This window comes from Gopherus flavomarginatus, chromosome 2, assembly GCF_025201925.1.
Source record: "Gopherus flavomarginatus isolate rGopFla2 chromosome 2, rGopFla2.mat.asm, whole genome shotgun sequence".
Lineage (NCBI taxonomy): Eukaryota > Metazoa > Chordata > Testudines > Testudinidae > Gopherus > Gopherus flavomarginatus.
The window spans coordinates 166,252,146-166,268,243 of NC_066618.1; the positions used below are offsets into that span (position 1 = coordinate 166,252,146).

Sequence of the window (16,098 nt, forward strand, 5' to 3'; positions counted from 1 at the left end):
AGTGAGCTAGGGTGCCCGGGGCTCCTTTATTGCACTGTAACTGGCAAGTGTAGCCACGGCCTTAGGTACGGATAAACTCCAACAGGTAACATCACATCATTTATCTTATAAATAGGCATATGTTCAGACACCCTCTTTTTTTTTTTTTTTAATAAGAATCATGTAGTGAAAACATTAAAGTAGACCAAGCATACACTCTATTCTCCCAACTATTATTACAAAAAGGAGGCCATAATTCAGAGGAACGAAGGTAGATCAATACAATGGCGTCACTAACAAACATCTGGGAATTGCGTGCAGTTCACACAGACTGAAAGCCATCAGTGAAATATAATGAATGACCTGTAAATGGGGTACTTCTAATTAACGTTTTTATTCAGCCGAACTCACCTTTCTGTAATCCAGTCTTCACTGCTGTCTGTGGAACCATTTCTACCTGTTTGGACAGGAAAATCTATAGTTAACAGAGGAATTTTTTCCCCTAGTATAAAAAAGAAAAAAACATCCAAGTTTAAGTGATTAGCATATCTGAACTCAGATGTAGTCTGGCAGTCGCTTCTCAGTGTAAGCCTTCTGTCCTGCTGGGATTTAATCCTAGCTGCCTAGGCTGAATACCAGGTGAGAAGGCAGCCACATGTTCAATAGCAAGGTCCTTTTCAATCACTCCCTTTGTGCTTGAAGACAACAGGAAATCTTTATCCATGTCCAGCAGGCAGGAGAGGGGTTCATTCCTGTAGCCAACCCTGAAGCTGTTGTAAAACCCCACACCTGTTAAGGTAAACTTGTACTTATACAGGTCTGACACTCAGGTTAGTGAGACACTTAATGTATTGCCATTTTAAGGCACTTCCATCAAGCATGCACTCTTGAGCTTCTGGGGATATGGACTTTCTCTCTGTATAGAGTGCTGCAAGGCCCATAAAGGTGGGGATGAGGACTCCATATAGAGCATTGCAGAGCTCTATACAACTGGAAACTCATGTCAGTACAAACTTAAGACGACAAGTTTGTGATCTTCCAAAAGCATGTCATGTTCTTGGTCCTACATCAGAAGGATGAAATTAGAAATTTTTCTGCCAATATACATATAATACATGTGAGAATTTGGTGATAAAAAGCATAATTAAAGGAAGAAAGTTGTTTCCTAAGGTCCTGGTTTTAAGCTAAGAATTGCAGGCTTTTATTTCTTTGCAATGTGGTTAACAAAGCATAGAGAAACACATTTAGTAAATATTTAAGGATTAATCTAATTTTTTTTAAAAAATATTTTATTTTGTTGTACAATAGGTAAAAACATACAATAGAAGGATTTGTATAGGATACAGTTTGTAATACAAATATAAAATCTAAACAATCACTTGTATTTCTCTATTTCTCACTGTAACAGTAGCATTAACATTTTGTTTTTCCCATTTGTATTCATTCCAGTTATAAATTTAAACCAAGCGGTCGCAGATTGAATTTGGGAATCGGTCGCAAGAAAACTTGACTTTGGGTAACAAAGATTGTTGCATAATTGTAAGAAGTTAGTAAGACTTATTTTGAATATAATTTAATACATTCAAAGTTATGTGCATTACAGTGCATCACTGATTATTTTATTACGTTTTAGTCACATACTTTGCCTGAGAAAAGCAATTTAATGTACTATGTTGCCTTAGTTAGCTACATAGTATAAGCAAGCAAAGCTAACCTGGAACCACAATGTTCCTATTGTTGGTTCTTATACCTTTGTTAAATTCAGGAGAATTTGTAAACGCAAAAGGATTTATTTAGAAATAGGGAAAATCACAACTTCTCACATCAAGAAGTTAAAGGGCCTATGTGTCAGCTATTTTACATCCAACATTTGGGTTGCCTTTTAAAAAAAAAGTTTCAGTGACAACAATATTTAGAGTGAAAATTTCTTCTGTCACTTTGGCAACCCAAACACAGAAGTGTCATACTAGTGCATCAGAACCAAAATATGAAACTAAAAAAAAACAAAAAAAAAAAAAAACAAAGACAAGGCCTATTTTCATCCTTTAAAGATAATTGAAGTGCAATAAAATAAAGTGTAATGGGCAAAGAATAAATTAGGGTTTTTTAAAATATCCACTTTACTCTAATGAATTTAAAAAAAAACCTTTAATCTGTGTCTCTTTTTTAAAAAGCCCATTGGAAAAACCTGTATTAAACATTTGTTATACAAAAAAAGTCTCAGGTTTCAACAGTGGGTGCCCTTAGGGTTTAAATAGGGAAAATCTGATGGTAAGGAAAAGAACCAACAACTATGACAAACTTGTTAAATAAGTGTATTGAGTTAAATATTTAAGTATGTCACCTGCTCAACTTGCCTACTCCTCATCTCCACTCAGAACTTTTTTTTTCTTTTTCTTTTTTTAAATAAAGCAACAACATTTGTCTGTCTGGCATTCAGATTAAAAGAGTGCCCCTGTACATGTTAGTTCTACTTAAGGGGGAGGAAAAAAAAAATCTAAGACCTGTTTTTTTGTTTATGTCTGCCAACATAAAAGTCAGATTATTCATCTTTAAAATAGATCATTCTTAAGTCCATTTTCAAAAGTGATCAAATAAATCAGAAACTTTGAAAAACAAAACCTCAATACAAACCAGCAGCTAAACCAAGAGTAAGAAGAGGAAGGAACCTGGTGGCAATTCCATCAAATAGATATTATTAAAACATAAAATCATTTTGCTCACAACAGAAATCTCAAAGTTAACATGTCAGGTTCATAAGGAGTCTTGCATCATTGAGTTCCCATTATCCAAAGCCTGAACTGATACTGTGAAGATGCCAGTAGCAGAGTCACAGCAATAATGGTACTGACAGGGGGATTTCATGAAGGATAGTCCAAAAAGGAAACTCGATGGGCAAAATGGAGAAAAATAAAAAGGCACCAATATAAGCCACAACATTTATGAATACAAAATATATTTTAACTCTCTACATGGAGGAAGCCAACCTGCTCCTTTTTGATCTTCTTCTTTGGCACAACTTCAGTGGATTTCTCAGACTCTGAGCGGGTTCGAATCGATCTTCTCTGTTGCTTCTTTTCTACAGAACCTGAGAAAGAAAAGGACTCTATTACATGATTCCTTCTATTTCAGCTTAGTGTGATATGTTCACAGTACCAAGTCAATGGCTGTAGTAATGAAAGCAAAGCTTTTTTTGCTTTTTTGATATTTAACAGATTTTTTAAAAACAGTCAGTTCAAAGTTTTTTTTGCCAGCTGGAGCCCTGATTGCAGACAATACATCTAATGGAGAGAGGCCTGGGTTCAGAAAAGACACCAATAAAAGGGTGAAGGGAAAGACTGGAATCCACATGTTTAGAATAGGGTAACAATCTGTCATGGTATGTTACTTTCAGAGCCTCCGGTCTGATCGTTTTCTAATTAACTAGTTTGCCTTTCACTTCTTTTGGAAGGTATCCATAACTCTGAAAACCTCATTACCTAAAATGTCTTGGTATTCTACAGATTCAGGACTTAGATTCCAAACTTTCACTTTTCAAAACGTGGTTCTCGGGGCCTTTGACTTTATGGCCAGGTGGATAAACTGATTTATCAACTATAAGAACTCTAGATATTAGGACAAGTTTAGTCAAAAGCTAGGCTACCATAATTGCAATAAATAAAAAAATTGACAACTTTAGATAAAGATTTCAGGATGCTGAAAAAAAAATTGAAAACAAATGGTGATCAATGGACAGGAAGCTATTCTAGCAGACAAAAACTAAAGAATATGTTTCTTAAATTTATGCCCTGGAAAGCAAGCTCAGATTAATAAGGGTGATTAGGATACTTGAAGACACCAGAACACAGGCTACTTTTTAAAAAAAAAATGGCAAGGGTAAAAGAATATTCTGTGTTACAACACTGCTCCTGTTGAGGAACATCTGCACAGCATTTGAGCAATGTGCAATTCTTGAAACAAAGCACACAATTAAAGGTGTAAGACTGATAGAAAAGTCCAAAGTTCAAAAATTCTTTTTTAGCACGAGTTACAGTCTTGTTCTTCTGCATCAGGTGTTTTCAACCTAACAGGATAGAAATTAAATATATTTTTTATAATTTAAAAAAATGATTATTATTTAGAAGAATAAAAAATACAGATCTGGAATTTTTTGTATTCTGTTAAGAGGATTCATGTTGGAGGCCATAAGTGTCTGTGTTGCTTCCATTGATAATATAGTATATATCTAGAAAAAGAGGCAGGCTGTAACCAAAGGCTGGAAATTGTTCCAGAGGACTCTAGAAGCATAGAACTTCACCTTTCCCTTATGCACTTAGAATTAATATTTATTTAGTGAGGTTTCATGTGATGTGCAATTACTCAGTATTACCTATTGTTAATCTTGCTTTCTCGTTATTTAGAAAATTGTGCATTTAAATTGGTGCAATGGAAGTTGATAGGAACAAATGGCAAATACAAATGGTTTAAAAGATTTTATTTTTAAAAGGGACACATTTTAGAACATTACATGTTTTCGTGGAGAATCTTAGTGCCCCTCAGGTTTGGAGTAATTTAACTTTTGGGTCCTAGAGAGTGTTCCCATATTGGGATTTAGAAGGCAAGAGTATACCTCAAATTTTACTGTGTATTAAAGTTGCTCTGATTGGCCCAAGGCACCTGATCTGCAGCCCCTCCTGCGTCACCTCTATGTTCAGCAGGCATGCCTTGTACTATCCATGAAAAGGGTTCACTAATTTTGGACAAGTCTGACTGGGAAAGTTCAACTAATCAGTTTTCTTCTTTCTTCTCTATGCTCAACACAGCAGAAGGAGTTATGTTGTGATGAAAGACCTGTATCAGAGAAGATAGTGCCGTTGGAGACCAGTGCCACTTCGTATTGGATGCCAGTGGTATGCTCAAGTAGTGCAATATGCACTCCTTGTTCCCCATTCCCCAAAGGTTCAGCGCATCACCTCCACAATACTCTTATCCTACTTCTGTGCAATTTATGAACAAGAGCTAGGTTCAGGCTGGTTTCTAATCAGCAGTGCACCTCACTAGCTACCACGTCATTGGGTCAGATTTGTTTCCATTTATACCTCCAGTCTCCCCTTTAAACAGAATTCTTAAAGTAGTTCTCTTATTAGATTCCAGGTTACAGACACAGATTTTCCCCAGTATGATGGAATTCTGTACATCTCACTGTGGCTTATCCATCAGGGCTCCCAGAGTCATTCTGTAAAATACTTTACCGTAAAGGTATTCTGAAGTTCCGGTGACCTTAAATTTGAAAAAAGGACTTCCAGTTATGTTCCATGAGAGGGGACCAATAATTGTCTGGACTTTGGAAATGGCTTTGAAAGTGACTGTTTGGAGTGTATACTGAAGTAATGCTCATGCACTGTATGGGGTGTTATCAGGTGATGTTTTACGTATCCAAAAAACCTGAGAAAACGAAAAAAAAGAGGCTCAGAATTCTCACCCTCCCTATGCCCTAAGAGCCACTGCGAATTGTGGAGGTGATGCCCTTCGTTTCCAGGGGAGGGAAACAAAACAGAGAGCACCTCCTCTGTTGTTGGGCAATTAACAAAGTAGCAATAGTTTGGAAAAAGCTGCCAGAATCATAGCAATTAAAAGCTGGAGAGACAATGACTCTGTCGTCAACAGCAGATGAAACCCCATCTTGCTCACACCAGGGTCAAAAAAATCCAAAAGTGCTCATCTTGCATTTGAAAGTCCTCAGGCACAATCTGCTGTGAAAACCCAGGGGATAGCAGATTTAAAGTAACACTATGTAACAAGAATTATATATGCCGAGGAGCTGAACTGTGTGGGCTGAGGAGGGTGTTCCAATATATGCAGAATGGTGTGAGGTTTTTTTGTTTTGGTGTCTTTATTTTTATTTTTGTTTTGAAAAAAGAGCTAGCTACACTAGGACCAGGTCCTTTGCACAGCTACAAAACTAAAGCCAAGGTGACACTGAATAATGTTACAAGATAAAAAGATCTATTAGAAAGAGCAGTCAGTTTTATGGCACCTAAGCTGAATCCAATACCCCCCTTTTCTGGTTCCAGACTGAAGACAACTGTTCATCCTGCTGTTGAGTATTAAAATGAATGCACTCTGATCCCACCCCAAACTTACTTTTTACATATTCATTATTAAACTAGGTCTTCTCCACAGCCTATAATATCTATAATATGATTACAAACATACACCTCTACCTCGAGATAACGCGACCTGATACAACACGAATTCGGATATAACACAGTAAAGCAGTGCTCCGGGGGGAGCAGGGCTGCGCTTTCCGGTGGATCAAAACAAGTTCGATATAATGCGGTTTCACCTATAACACGGTAAGATTTTTTGGCTCCCAAGGACAGTGTTATATCGAGGTAGAGGTGTACGTCCAAACACATAATATCTCTGACGTGTTTTCCACATCGGAGATAAAGACCATTTGGCTGAAATACTAAAACCACTGCAATTAGGAGGAAGGACTTGAAAATGGAGTTCAATTTAGAATGTCTCTCTCCCCCATCATTTTCCACCCTACCTCTTTCTATAGTATGTCTTATCAATTTGCTCCCAGAGACTTTCTGCTGGGATTAGCCCTTCCCCACTGAAAGAAGAGCCAAACTCATAGCCATTTCTGAAGCCTCAGCATCAATAATCATGGCTTTTCTTCTCCAAGGTAAAAGTTACTCATTCCATTTAAATTCTCACGCCTCTCTCCCTGCATGTTATTAAGTTCAGTTTCTTCAGAGAATTTGCCTCAGGCCTTCTCCTTCCTATTCTAAGCCTCTAGATACCCTTGACTGCTTCACATTCTTCTCTTAAAGACACAATACTTTATATGTATACAGTGCCTAATAAGATAGTACTCAGAGTGCTTCAGAAAGGTAAGCATTATCCCATTTTACCAAGGGCATTAACTGAAGCACTGAGACATTAATTATCTTGTACAAGGTCACATGAGAAAACAGTAAAGTTGGGAATAGAATTTACTCCTGATTCATAAAGCCTGGCTCTAACTACAAGACTATGTTGATTTTGGCCTCATTTGCTTTGGTCCTAATTGCTGCTTTTGAAATTTGATGCCAAAAGCCATTGTAATGGTTTGCTAACACAGAACCATTTTACTGCCTCCCAACTTAGTGAACTATTACATTACCCATTGTTCCCTATCTTTTCTCCACCATCATAGCCATCCAATAGATATGTTCACTTGTTTCAGAATGGCCAAGCATCCTTCCCTCAAGTCCAAGATTCTAACTGGCTTAGCTAAGGGTAGTTTACCCATCACTTAAATTCTTACAGCCATAAAGATCACCCCCCTCAAGTATCTGCACCCATTGTGGATTACATGTAACACATTTGCTGCAATAATTATGCAAAGAGAAATATGTTCATAATGATTTTCTAATTGCTGAAGTAACCTGACTTTTGCATCCTGTTTAAATGCTAATTTGTTATGATTTAGTCAAGGAGTCCCAACCTTTGCCTACCTGTTGACCCAGAAGTTGTTTCAGGTGAGGATGCATTTTGCGCAGTGGCTCTCTCACTTTTCTGGTTTGATGTAGAAATAAGTTTGTCTTGTCCCTTGACACTTATTTCAGTTTTGTTACCAACTCCCTTTTAAAGAACATGAATAAAGTTAGTGATTACCTGATCAGACTACCATGAAAATTAATTCAATAACCACGAAGTCTATTAGGATATCACTTACAACTTGGAATTCAAGAATGCACGCCACAATGTTGAGCATTACCATGAGGGAGAGCAGTTTAGAAACAGTGAGGGAAACCGCCTAAGAAAGTCTCCAATTGTCCCCCCTCAAATAAATATACTGCATGCACCAGTCTCTCACTAAACAGCACTAGTGGATTTTTTGTTGTTGTAGGTATTTCTAATGCAGAAGGGCTCCATTATATAAATTTAAAAGTACATAAATGTCCTCAAGGAAGACAAGGCAAAAGAGTAAAGCAGCCAATTAGCCCCGGTACTGCTACTTACACTGACTGAGGGGTTGCTGATAATCTGCATGAGATTAAAAGGTAAACGCTATTTTTAAAAATGTCTTTACCACACAGGATTTTTTTTTTTTTTTTTTGCTTTTAACTCACTATTTACGCACCATCTTGTAATCTCACCTGTTGCAAACAGGCGTCAAAGTTATAGATCCAATTTAACCCAGAAAGGCTGAGCAGCTCAATTCTGATTTAAAGTGGGAAACTAGAATTAAACAAGTGGTTTGTTGTAGCTATTGATTTCAAAAGTTCTCAGCAATAGCTTGATGGTTTTGTAGAAACTTCTATCACTAAAACCAAAGAGTAGCCTTCTACACCCACCTTTCTTAAAAAAATGAACAAAAAAAACACAGATTCTTGGTTGTACTAGCCCTTGCAGCTGGTAAAGTTTATAGAGGTTTCTATTATAGGGGCTGCTGATAAAAAGCAGGGCCTGACAGATTTAATGTAGTATCCAATAAAAGCGCCTGCATGGACCATCACATTTTGAAAGTTAGTGGACACTTAAGTTTGAGCCCCATACTAAATATTGTGGGTGTGTGTTATTTATAGACAAAGGAGTTGGTAATAAATAAGTGTGTACCTTGGTAGAGTAAACAAACTGATCGATGAATTTTCCATCCCCAGCAGCATTCTGTAGGGCAAAAACTTGTTCAATTTTAACAACTGGAGACATGTTACATTTCTGAAGATCCAAACTCCCTTTATGCATGGTTATTGAAGCTGGCAAGGATTTTCTGGCTGCAGCTGTTTTCCAGGCTATTTTCACAGGCGGTGGCGGCTCCTCTTCTTCCACACTTGATTGCCTCCTTTGACTTTGCCTTCGCACCTCAGTATTTGATAATGAGGGGGATGCCGACACCACCTTGGTCTGTTCTGTCTGAGCGTTCAATGCTGGTTTAGGCCGACGATTCTTTTTAGCCTCTGATTTAGGGGCAGCTGTCTTTTTGGCTTTGGACAAAGCCTCCTCTGGCTCCTTGTCTATATAAATGAAGGTATACTGTTCTATCCTTTCTTCCCGAGTCATTTTCAATGCTTTCTCAGCATGGGCAATACCAATATCCCACTGAGCACGCTCTCTTTGTGGCCTTGGCTTACGAATCTTTAAAACAAAGACAAAAAGAGAACACTATTACATTTATTTATTTAGCTTCCTGGCTACATTAAAATAAATGTTCAATTAAAATAAACTAAAATGTGGTCCTGCTCTTCAAAATGACCCTGTGTAAGCCATTCCCAAGTACCTGATTTATCTCAGATTGAAGGTGACTGTTTTTTCAGTTTACAAGATATTTCTGGGGACCACCAACAGGCCTGCAAACTCACACTGGAATTGACAGTCAAACTGGATTCTTACTAGGCCATACTTCACCATCACCAGTGAAAGCTGTGAATCAGATTCTGCTCTGAGTAACCCCACTAAAGACAACGGAAGGCAAAAGTTTAATCCACAATTCTGTAGATACACGAACCAGAAGATAATCCAATTCACTCACTTATTTTAATCCTGTTTCTTCCTCTGAACCTCCCATTCCCTGTTCATTACTACTATTAATTAACTTAAATATCTACTTAAGAAGCCCACCAAAATACAGTGATAAGTCACAAATACAGTAGATTTTGCTTAAGGGCAATTCTGGTATCGGCAGCTTCCAGTTAATGGCAACATATGGCTGGGAACCAATCCCATCCCAGTAACATCAATGTTGATAGGATTTGGATATTAGCAACAACGTGCTGCTTATTAGCAAAAATTTTGGGAAGAAAGGAACCATCCGCAGGCATGTTTGTAAGGCTACACCCCTACAAGGAAACGCCAGGATGTGCAGAGCACTCTCTGCAGGCATGTTTGTGAGGCTGCAGCCAGGAGAGGAAGTGCTAGTACATGCCTCCTCTGGCTACAGTCTCACAAACCTGCCTGCAGCCAGTGCTCAGCATGTCCCAGTGTTTCCTTCTGGGGCTGCAGCCCAGCAAAACTGAATGCACACATGGACCACATAGGAAGGGGCAGCAGAGAGGAGAGGCTGTGGGCATGGCAATAGAAGGGAGGGGGCTGCAGCCCAGATGCCGGAGCTGCACGGTACCTCTCCCTGCCTTCTCCAGGATCCCTGCCAGGGGGCCGCACTGGTATGTTCTGAGACCCAATCCAGGGAAGAGTGCAGGAAGAGGTACTGTATAGCTTCATGGGTCCCAACACCCCCTCTCCCTGCAGAAAGCTCCAGCATCAGGGCTGCAGCCTCCTTCACTGCTGCTATTCTCCCTGCAGGCAGGTTTGCAGAGTGCAGTCAGGAAAGTCACCTCCCAGCATTTCCTTCCCTGGCTGCTGTCTTGCAAACCTGACTTCCACTTATTAGCAATTATCAGATAATAGCAACTTTTTGCTGGGAACTGAGGGACTGCTAATAAGCAGAATCTACATAACACAGAAATGTATGGGATACTGAGAACATAAAAATTGCTATTTAAAATGTGCACTGCTTTCTAAGGAATATATTAATAACGGAAACACTGAAAATTTGTGATCTAATATTTATTCTGAAGTTACACACACACACACTAAGTGTCCAGAAAAGCGCTACAACCATGAAAGTTACAGAGATAAAGGGGATAAAACAAGCTCAGATAACAGCTTATCCATAAGGAGGACATAAGGGCATGTGGACACATTTAACGATCTTTGTGTAGAATGATTACTTAGTCACAGGTGGAATGCATACAGTACTTTATTTTTCCAACATTCGAATATGCACCTATCTACAATAGGTTTCAGGATGGGTCCTCTTTGCAAGTTTAGGTTTTACTTTGATAGACATTGTGGATAACGTTCTGAATGTAGTGCTGAACATACCTTCTGTTTCTCAGAGTGATTGCTGGCTTGCTTAGTAGCCTCTGCCAATAATTGTTCATACTGTTTATGTCCTTTATACTCTCGAACCCGCTTCTCATGCACCCATGCCCTCTCAGGCTGGTTGCTAAAAAACTGAACATGGTATTCACGGGCACCTGAAATTAAAACACACTCTAGTAAGCAGGACTATCAACAGAAGTCAGTTCATGTGTTTACTTGGATATAATAGCCTAACATTCTTACCCCACTCAACTAACTCAATTCTTGCAGACAAAAGTTCTCCTTAGCTCTATAGAAGCTAGAAAGTAAAATGCATGCAGATCCATTTCTTATAGATCAGATATGGTTTTTTAAAAATGCCTAAATAAGATTATGCAGTCAGACTAGAAGCTAAACAAGGGCTACAAAGTCAATTTGTGGGGGGCCTACTCTGACATCCTCGCCATCTAGTTTTTTAATTTGCTTGGAACTCATCTCTGTTACACAGAAACATTCAACAAAACTAACTTTCTATGAGAAATTGAAGTTGCACATTTATGTATTGTAACAACTTTGCAGAACACTTCAGAAAGTAAAGGAGGCGTTGTCCCTGCCTTCAGATTACAGTCTAAGGGTGGCAGCACCTGGTCCTCACACTGAGCAGTATCACTGGTATCAGTAGGACTACTTGTAAGGATACTAACCCAACAAGAGTTAAAGTGGCAGAATCTCTCTCTAAACTAAGTAAACACACACGGTCTGAGAGCATACATGCATTTGTTTATTCATATTGCTAACTGAAGAATCATGCAACATTATGTGCAACTGAAGTTTTCCTGTTTAACAGACTGAATGCTTATCCCCATTTGCAAGTCCATAAGGGCTAGATCTTCCAGATGGAACCAGGGGAAGCTAAGTCAGATCAATGAAGTAGCTATGGCAATCCTAAGTTTTTTTTAATCATTCAAAATTTACTTTTCAAAATATCCAGATGTCAATTGCCCCCCAAAAATGCCACTTAGTGGACTTGTTTTTCTTTAAATTCACTCCAAAATATCTTCATCGGTTATTGTTTTTATATAAGCATATGTATATTTGTTCTAAAACAAATATTAGGGGGAAAAAAGATAAATCAAAATTAATCACTCAGTTGCGTACTTTCCTCTAATGTTCCTTTTTAAATGAACAGTTGAATATATTTATAAACAAAAATTAAGAGAATTCTGCATTTCTTAATTGCACTAGGTGAACCACAACAGAAGAGATCTGTTTGTGTCACACAGACAGTTAAATAGTTTTTTGGCTCATCATTGATATCTTCACTCTGGGAGCCCTCTCCCAATTGGCATAAGTTGTCAGTTGTATTTTATAGCAATATTTTTAATTAAAGAGCAATTACTGATACAGTATCTAACATGTCCGCCCAATGTTTCTCCTTCTTTACCTCTTGTATTAATTTTGGTATGAACCTCAAGCTGTGGATCACTTGAAACCATGCAAGGCCACCAAGGATAAGTTCCCACCTTGGACCAGACTAGATCGCCAACCTGAAACTTGATGTCAGTTGTAACTTGCGTTGGAAGAGATGGTGAAAACTGCTGGACCTATAAAGAAGATAACGGTCATATCAGCTGCAGAAGAAAACAATTTAATACCAGTCACTAACGCACAATGATTCAGAAGGTGTTTTGGTTTGGATTTTTTTTTATTTTTATTTCTTCATCAATTTAGTTTTTCCTCTCTTTCTTCTTTCAGCTGGCACTGATGGTCAAATGCAATCATGACAACAGGGGACACTCAGACTCCAATTGCACGGTTCACTGGGGATGAGCAATGATTGATAAATCAAGCCATTCTAAAGAGGAGATATCCCCACAGAAAGTTTCTACTGAGTAAACCAATAACAAATATCAGAGGGGTAGCCGTGTTAGTCTGGATCTGTAAAAGCAGTAAAGAGGCTTGTGTCACCTTATAGATTAACAGATGTTTTGGAGCATGAGCTTTCGTGGGTGAATACCCACTTCGTCGGATGCATGGATCCGACGAAGTGGGTATTCACCCACGAAAGCTCATGCTCCAAAACGTCTGTTAACCTATAAGGTGACACAAGACTCTTTGCTCCAATTACAAATGTCATTTTGGTGTTGCTTTATTCTGTCATCATATACAAATAGGGTGAGCACGGGCCACAATAATAATTATATAGCCATTTCCAACAACAGTGACTGATTTATCTGATAATAAACTATACAATGTTCACACTGTAATGAGACAGCAAGACAATTGCTATAATACTAAGAGTCCAAGATTTGTTAATTTATATAAGTACTAACCGGGGTTTCCTCCAACAGTGTATCTTCTCTTGGTCTTTCTGATAGCACACTAAGCCTCTCATTTGGTCTCTAAGAAAAGGGTAACAATAAGGAGAGAACAGGAAAATAAAAGTAAACAGGATAAGGGGGATGGTAAAACAGAAGAACACGCCACAGAGAATAGGAGCAGGAAAAAATAATTAGCAGAGAGGAAAAAAAAAACATCATCATAAAAATCAGAAAACATGACAAACTCCTTATGACTAACCTACGTTCAGTTTTAAAATACTCATCTCTCTCACACTACTTAATATATTTTCATTATAGCAGCACCCAACCAGATCAGGGTCTCATTCTGCAAGGTGCTGTACAATTTTCAATGAAGAAGTCATTGTCCCACAGAGCCTACAATCTAAACTGAGATACAACTCAGAGGAAATAAGGAAGGGAGGAAAGAAAACAGTGCAACATACAGTTACACAATGTGAATTGGTTATATGAATAGACTGCAGTATTAGAGTTATTTATTGGTTTAAAAATCCCAAGAAACACAAATGATATTAGTTGGCAGTTCACTTTAGACATTATAGCATAGGCAAGTTTGTAGGAAGGATCTGAAAGAGAACAGGGTAGTGGCTTTACAGGTTAATGTGAAGAGGACAGGCATTCCATGCTTAAGGAATAGCATGGAGGAAGGTAGGAAAAGGAGATAAAGGTTCAATAGGAACTAGCAATGCCAGAGGAGTAGATACGATAAGGCACATGATCTAACAACAGGTAAGTAGACAGCAGCTAGGTTGTAAAGGGCCTTAAGTGTAAGGACTCGAAGCTTGTGTTTAATATGGTGGAAAAGCAGCAGTCAATGGAGACACTCAAAGGGAAAGACAGTGGACATACATGGGAAGGGTGCGTGTGACAAAGCATTCAGTCAGAAACTCTGAAGTACCATTCAGCTAGATTATAATTAGTCCACTTAAAATGAAGATCCGTTCCCTTGAAATTACACATTATCCCCAAGATAATCATAAATATGTGCTTCACACTGAAACGTCTAAAAAATGTTCACTTAAAACACACTGTCTAGTACATGCCAATTAGAGCTCTCAACATGTGTTACTTTAGATATATAGAAAAGTTAGTACTTAGTTCTAAAGTGGTACACAAGGGTTATTCTCTACAGGTTGTCTAACCTCAACCAAATAAATACCCATAGTCCACAAATTCTTCCTTGCTACACCAACCTGTGTTAATGGCAAATATACCTACATCTTCTGCCTGCGATTTCTACTACAATAAGCTGACAAACTATTTCTGCCCAAACAATTGTGCTAGTCGCACAAAATAGAGTCCGAACAAAAGACTGCATACTTCTCATTTAGTTTCCTAGAAGCAAATTCTAACCAGTTGTTTGACTTCAGACTCAAAATTTTTGTTTTTAAACAAAAATTAAAGCACAGAGTTCAGTGTTTTCATTTTGATAATGTTTTAATTACATACTAATTTTATTTTAAATGTAAGTATTCCCCTGAAGAGTTTGGGTTGCACTGGATTTCTACATTAGAAGCAGGAAGTAAAGGACTACAAAACCACTCGTTTCAATGCCTAACTGAATAAAAAGCAAAAAGTAAACTTTTAAAAATGAATTCAAATTTTCAGTATTCGGAGGTGTTATTTGAAACACGGGTATTACCTTTTAAAACACTTTAGCTTGACAGTGTCCCTTGAAAGGGAAGCATAAGATAGAAAGAGGGCAAATTTAAAATAATTCCAGTTCCTGGTAGACAAAGTTCTATACTACACTAGTTACATCCTCCTGCAGGTCAATAATCCTTTGAGTGCCAGTAAAACCCTATATACCCATTATAGGGATATAATATAGTGCCTTTAAAACCAGACTCCCAGAGTCTGGTGAATTTTAGCTGCCAGATAGAGCACATGACTGAAGGAGGACCAAGTGACTGCGAACTAGGACTGCCTGTGGGATTATAGAAGGCAATAATTTTGGTTCAGTCTGGGGGATACCTGGGAAGATGCTCTTCATGGTTGCCAGGCAGCAGGCCTGTACCAACAAAGTTCCCCACACAGAGAAAACTGGGACAGAAGCAACATTCAAGAGAGGCCCTGCTATGGAAGCATAGCAAACCTATGATACAACATTGACTAAGGCCTGACGCGAAGGTGACTTAATGCTAGGGAAAGGGCAAGAAAGGAAGCCCAGATACAAGGGTGAATACTTTGCTGAATTATATTAACAAACCAGATTAAAGGTGATTTGATTTCCTTTGAAACACAGTTGTGCAGCATTTGATCTAAGAAGGGAAACTGAGGCACAGCAGCATGCAGAGGCAGAGCTGGTACAGCAACTGTGTGAAACCACCTAAACTGGTAGTTTCAGCAGAAGCACCAAGGATTAAATAAACTGCCATAAAGACTAACTTTTCCCCTTCATGTGGGCTAGGGAGGGCAGGTGTGAGGCACACTGGCAAGGGATGATGTGTAGAGGGAACCTGCACTGCTGCTGCCCATGCTATATTTTTGACTAATGGTTTGTCAGCCAGACACCTTCCACAAGCACCAAAACTAGCTTAAATACAACAGATCTCCAAAAGCAAGAGAAACATACACAAACAATCCAAGTAACTGTATTCTGTTAGACAGCTTGTTCCAAGTTCGCACTAGCATTAGTCACTCATTAAAATCATACTGAGCTTCATTAGTGACAACTACATGGATCAAATCTGGCAGAAATTCAAATCCTTAATTTATAAGTAATCTCCAGAAGATGTAAGCAACAACAAACAAAGAAAATAAAGACAAAAATATAAGCTTTGAAATACAGTTTTCATTGGCAGCTAAAAACATTTCGCACACAAGACTTTACAGGACTAAACACTGTTTTTAAATTTAGTTAAAATGGATCTACTGCAGTTCTCATTTGACAAAAGTACAAACATAAGGTAACACTCAAGGC

The 16,098-nt window shown here is 38.3% G+C and overlaps 1 protein-coding gene across 7 annotated transcripts in view; it reads right to left on the minus strand.

Moving 5' to 3' along the window:
* NSD3 (nuclear receptor binding SET domain protein 3) overlaps positions 1 to 16,098 on the minus strand; it is a 64,150-nt gene that overhangs the window by 30,848 nt on the left and 17,204 nt on the right. For all 7 annotated transcript variants that reach the window (XM_050939836.1, XM_050939837.1, XM_050939838.1 and 4 more), the window contains exons 3-9: positions 13,149 to 13,217; positions 12,260 to 12,419; positions 10,837 to 10,991; positions 8,572 to 9,090; positions 7,467 to 7,593; positions 2,967 to 3,067; positions 391 to 436 (exon numbers count right to left, since the gene is read on the minus strand). In XM_050939836.1, the coding sequence (XP_050795793.1) occupies positions 391 to 436; positions 2,967 to 3,067; positions 7,467 to 7,593; positions 8,572 to 9,090; positions 10,837 to 10,991; positions 12,260 to 12,419; positions 13,149 to 13,217 (1,177 nt within the window). The remainder of the gene's footprint in view (positions 1 to 390; positions 437 to 2,966; positions 3,068 to 7,466; positions 7,594 to 8,571; positions 9,091 to 10,836; positions 10,992 to 12,259; positions 12,420 to 13,148; positions 13,218 to 16,098) is intronic.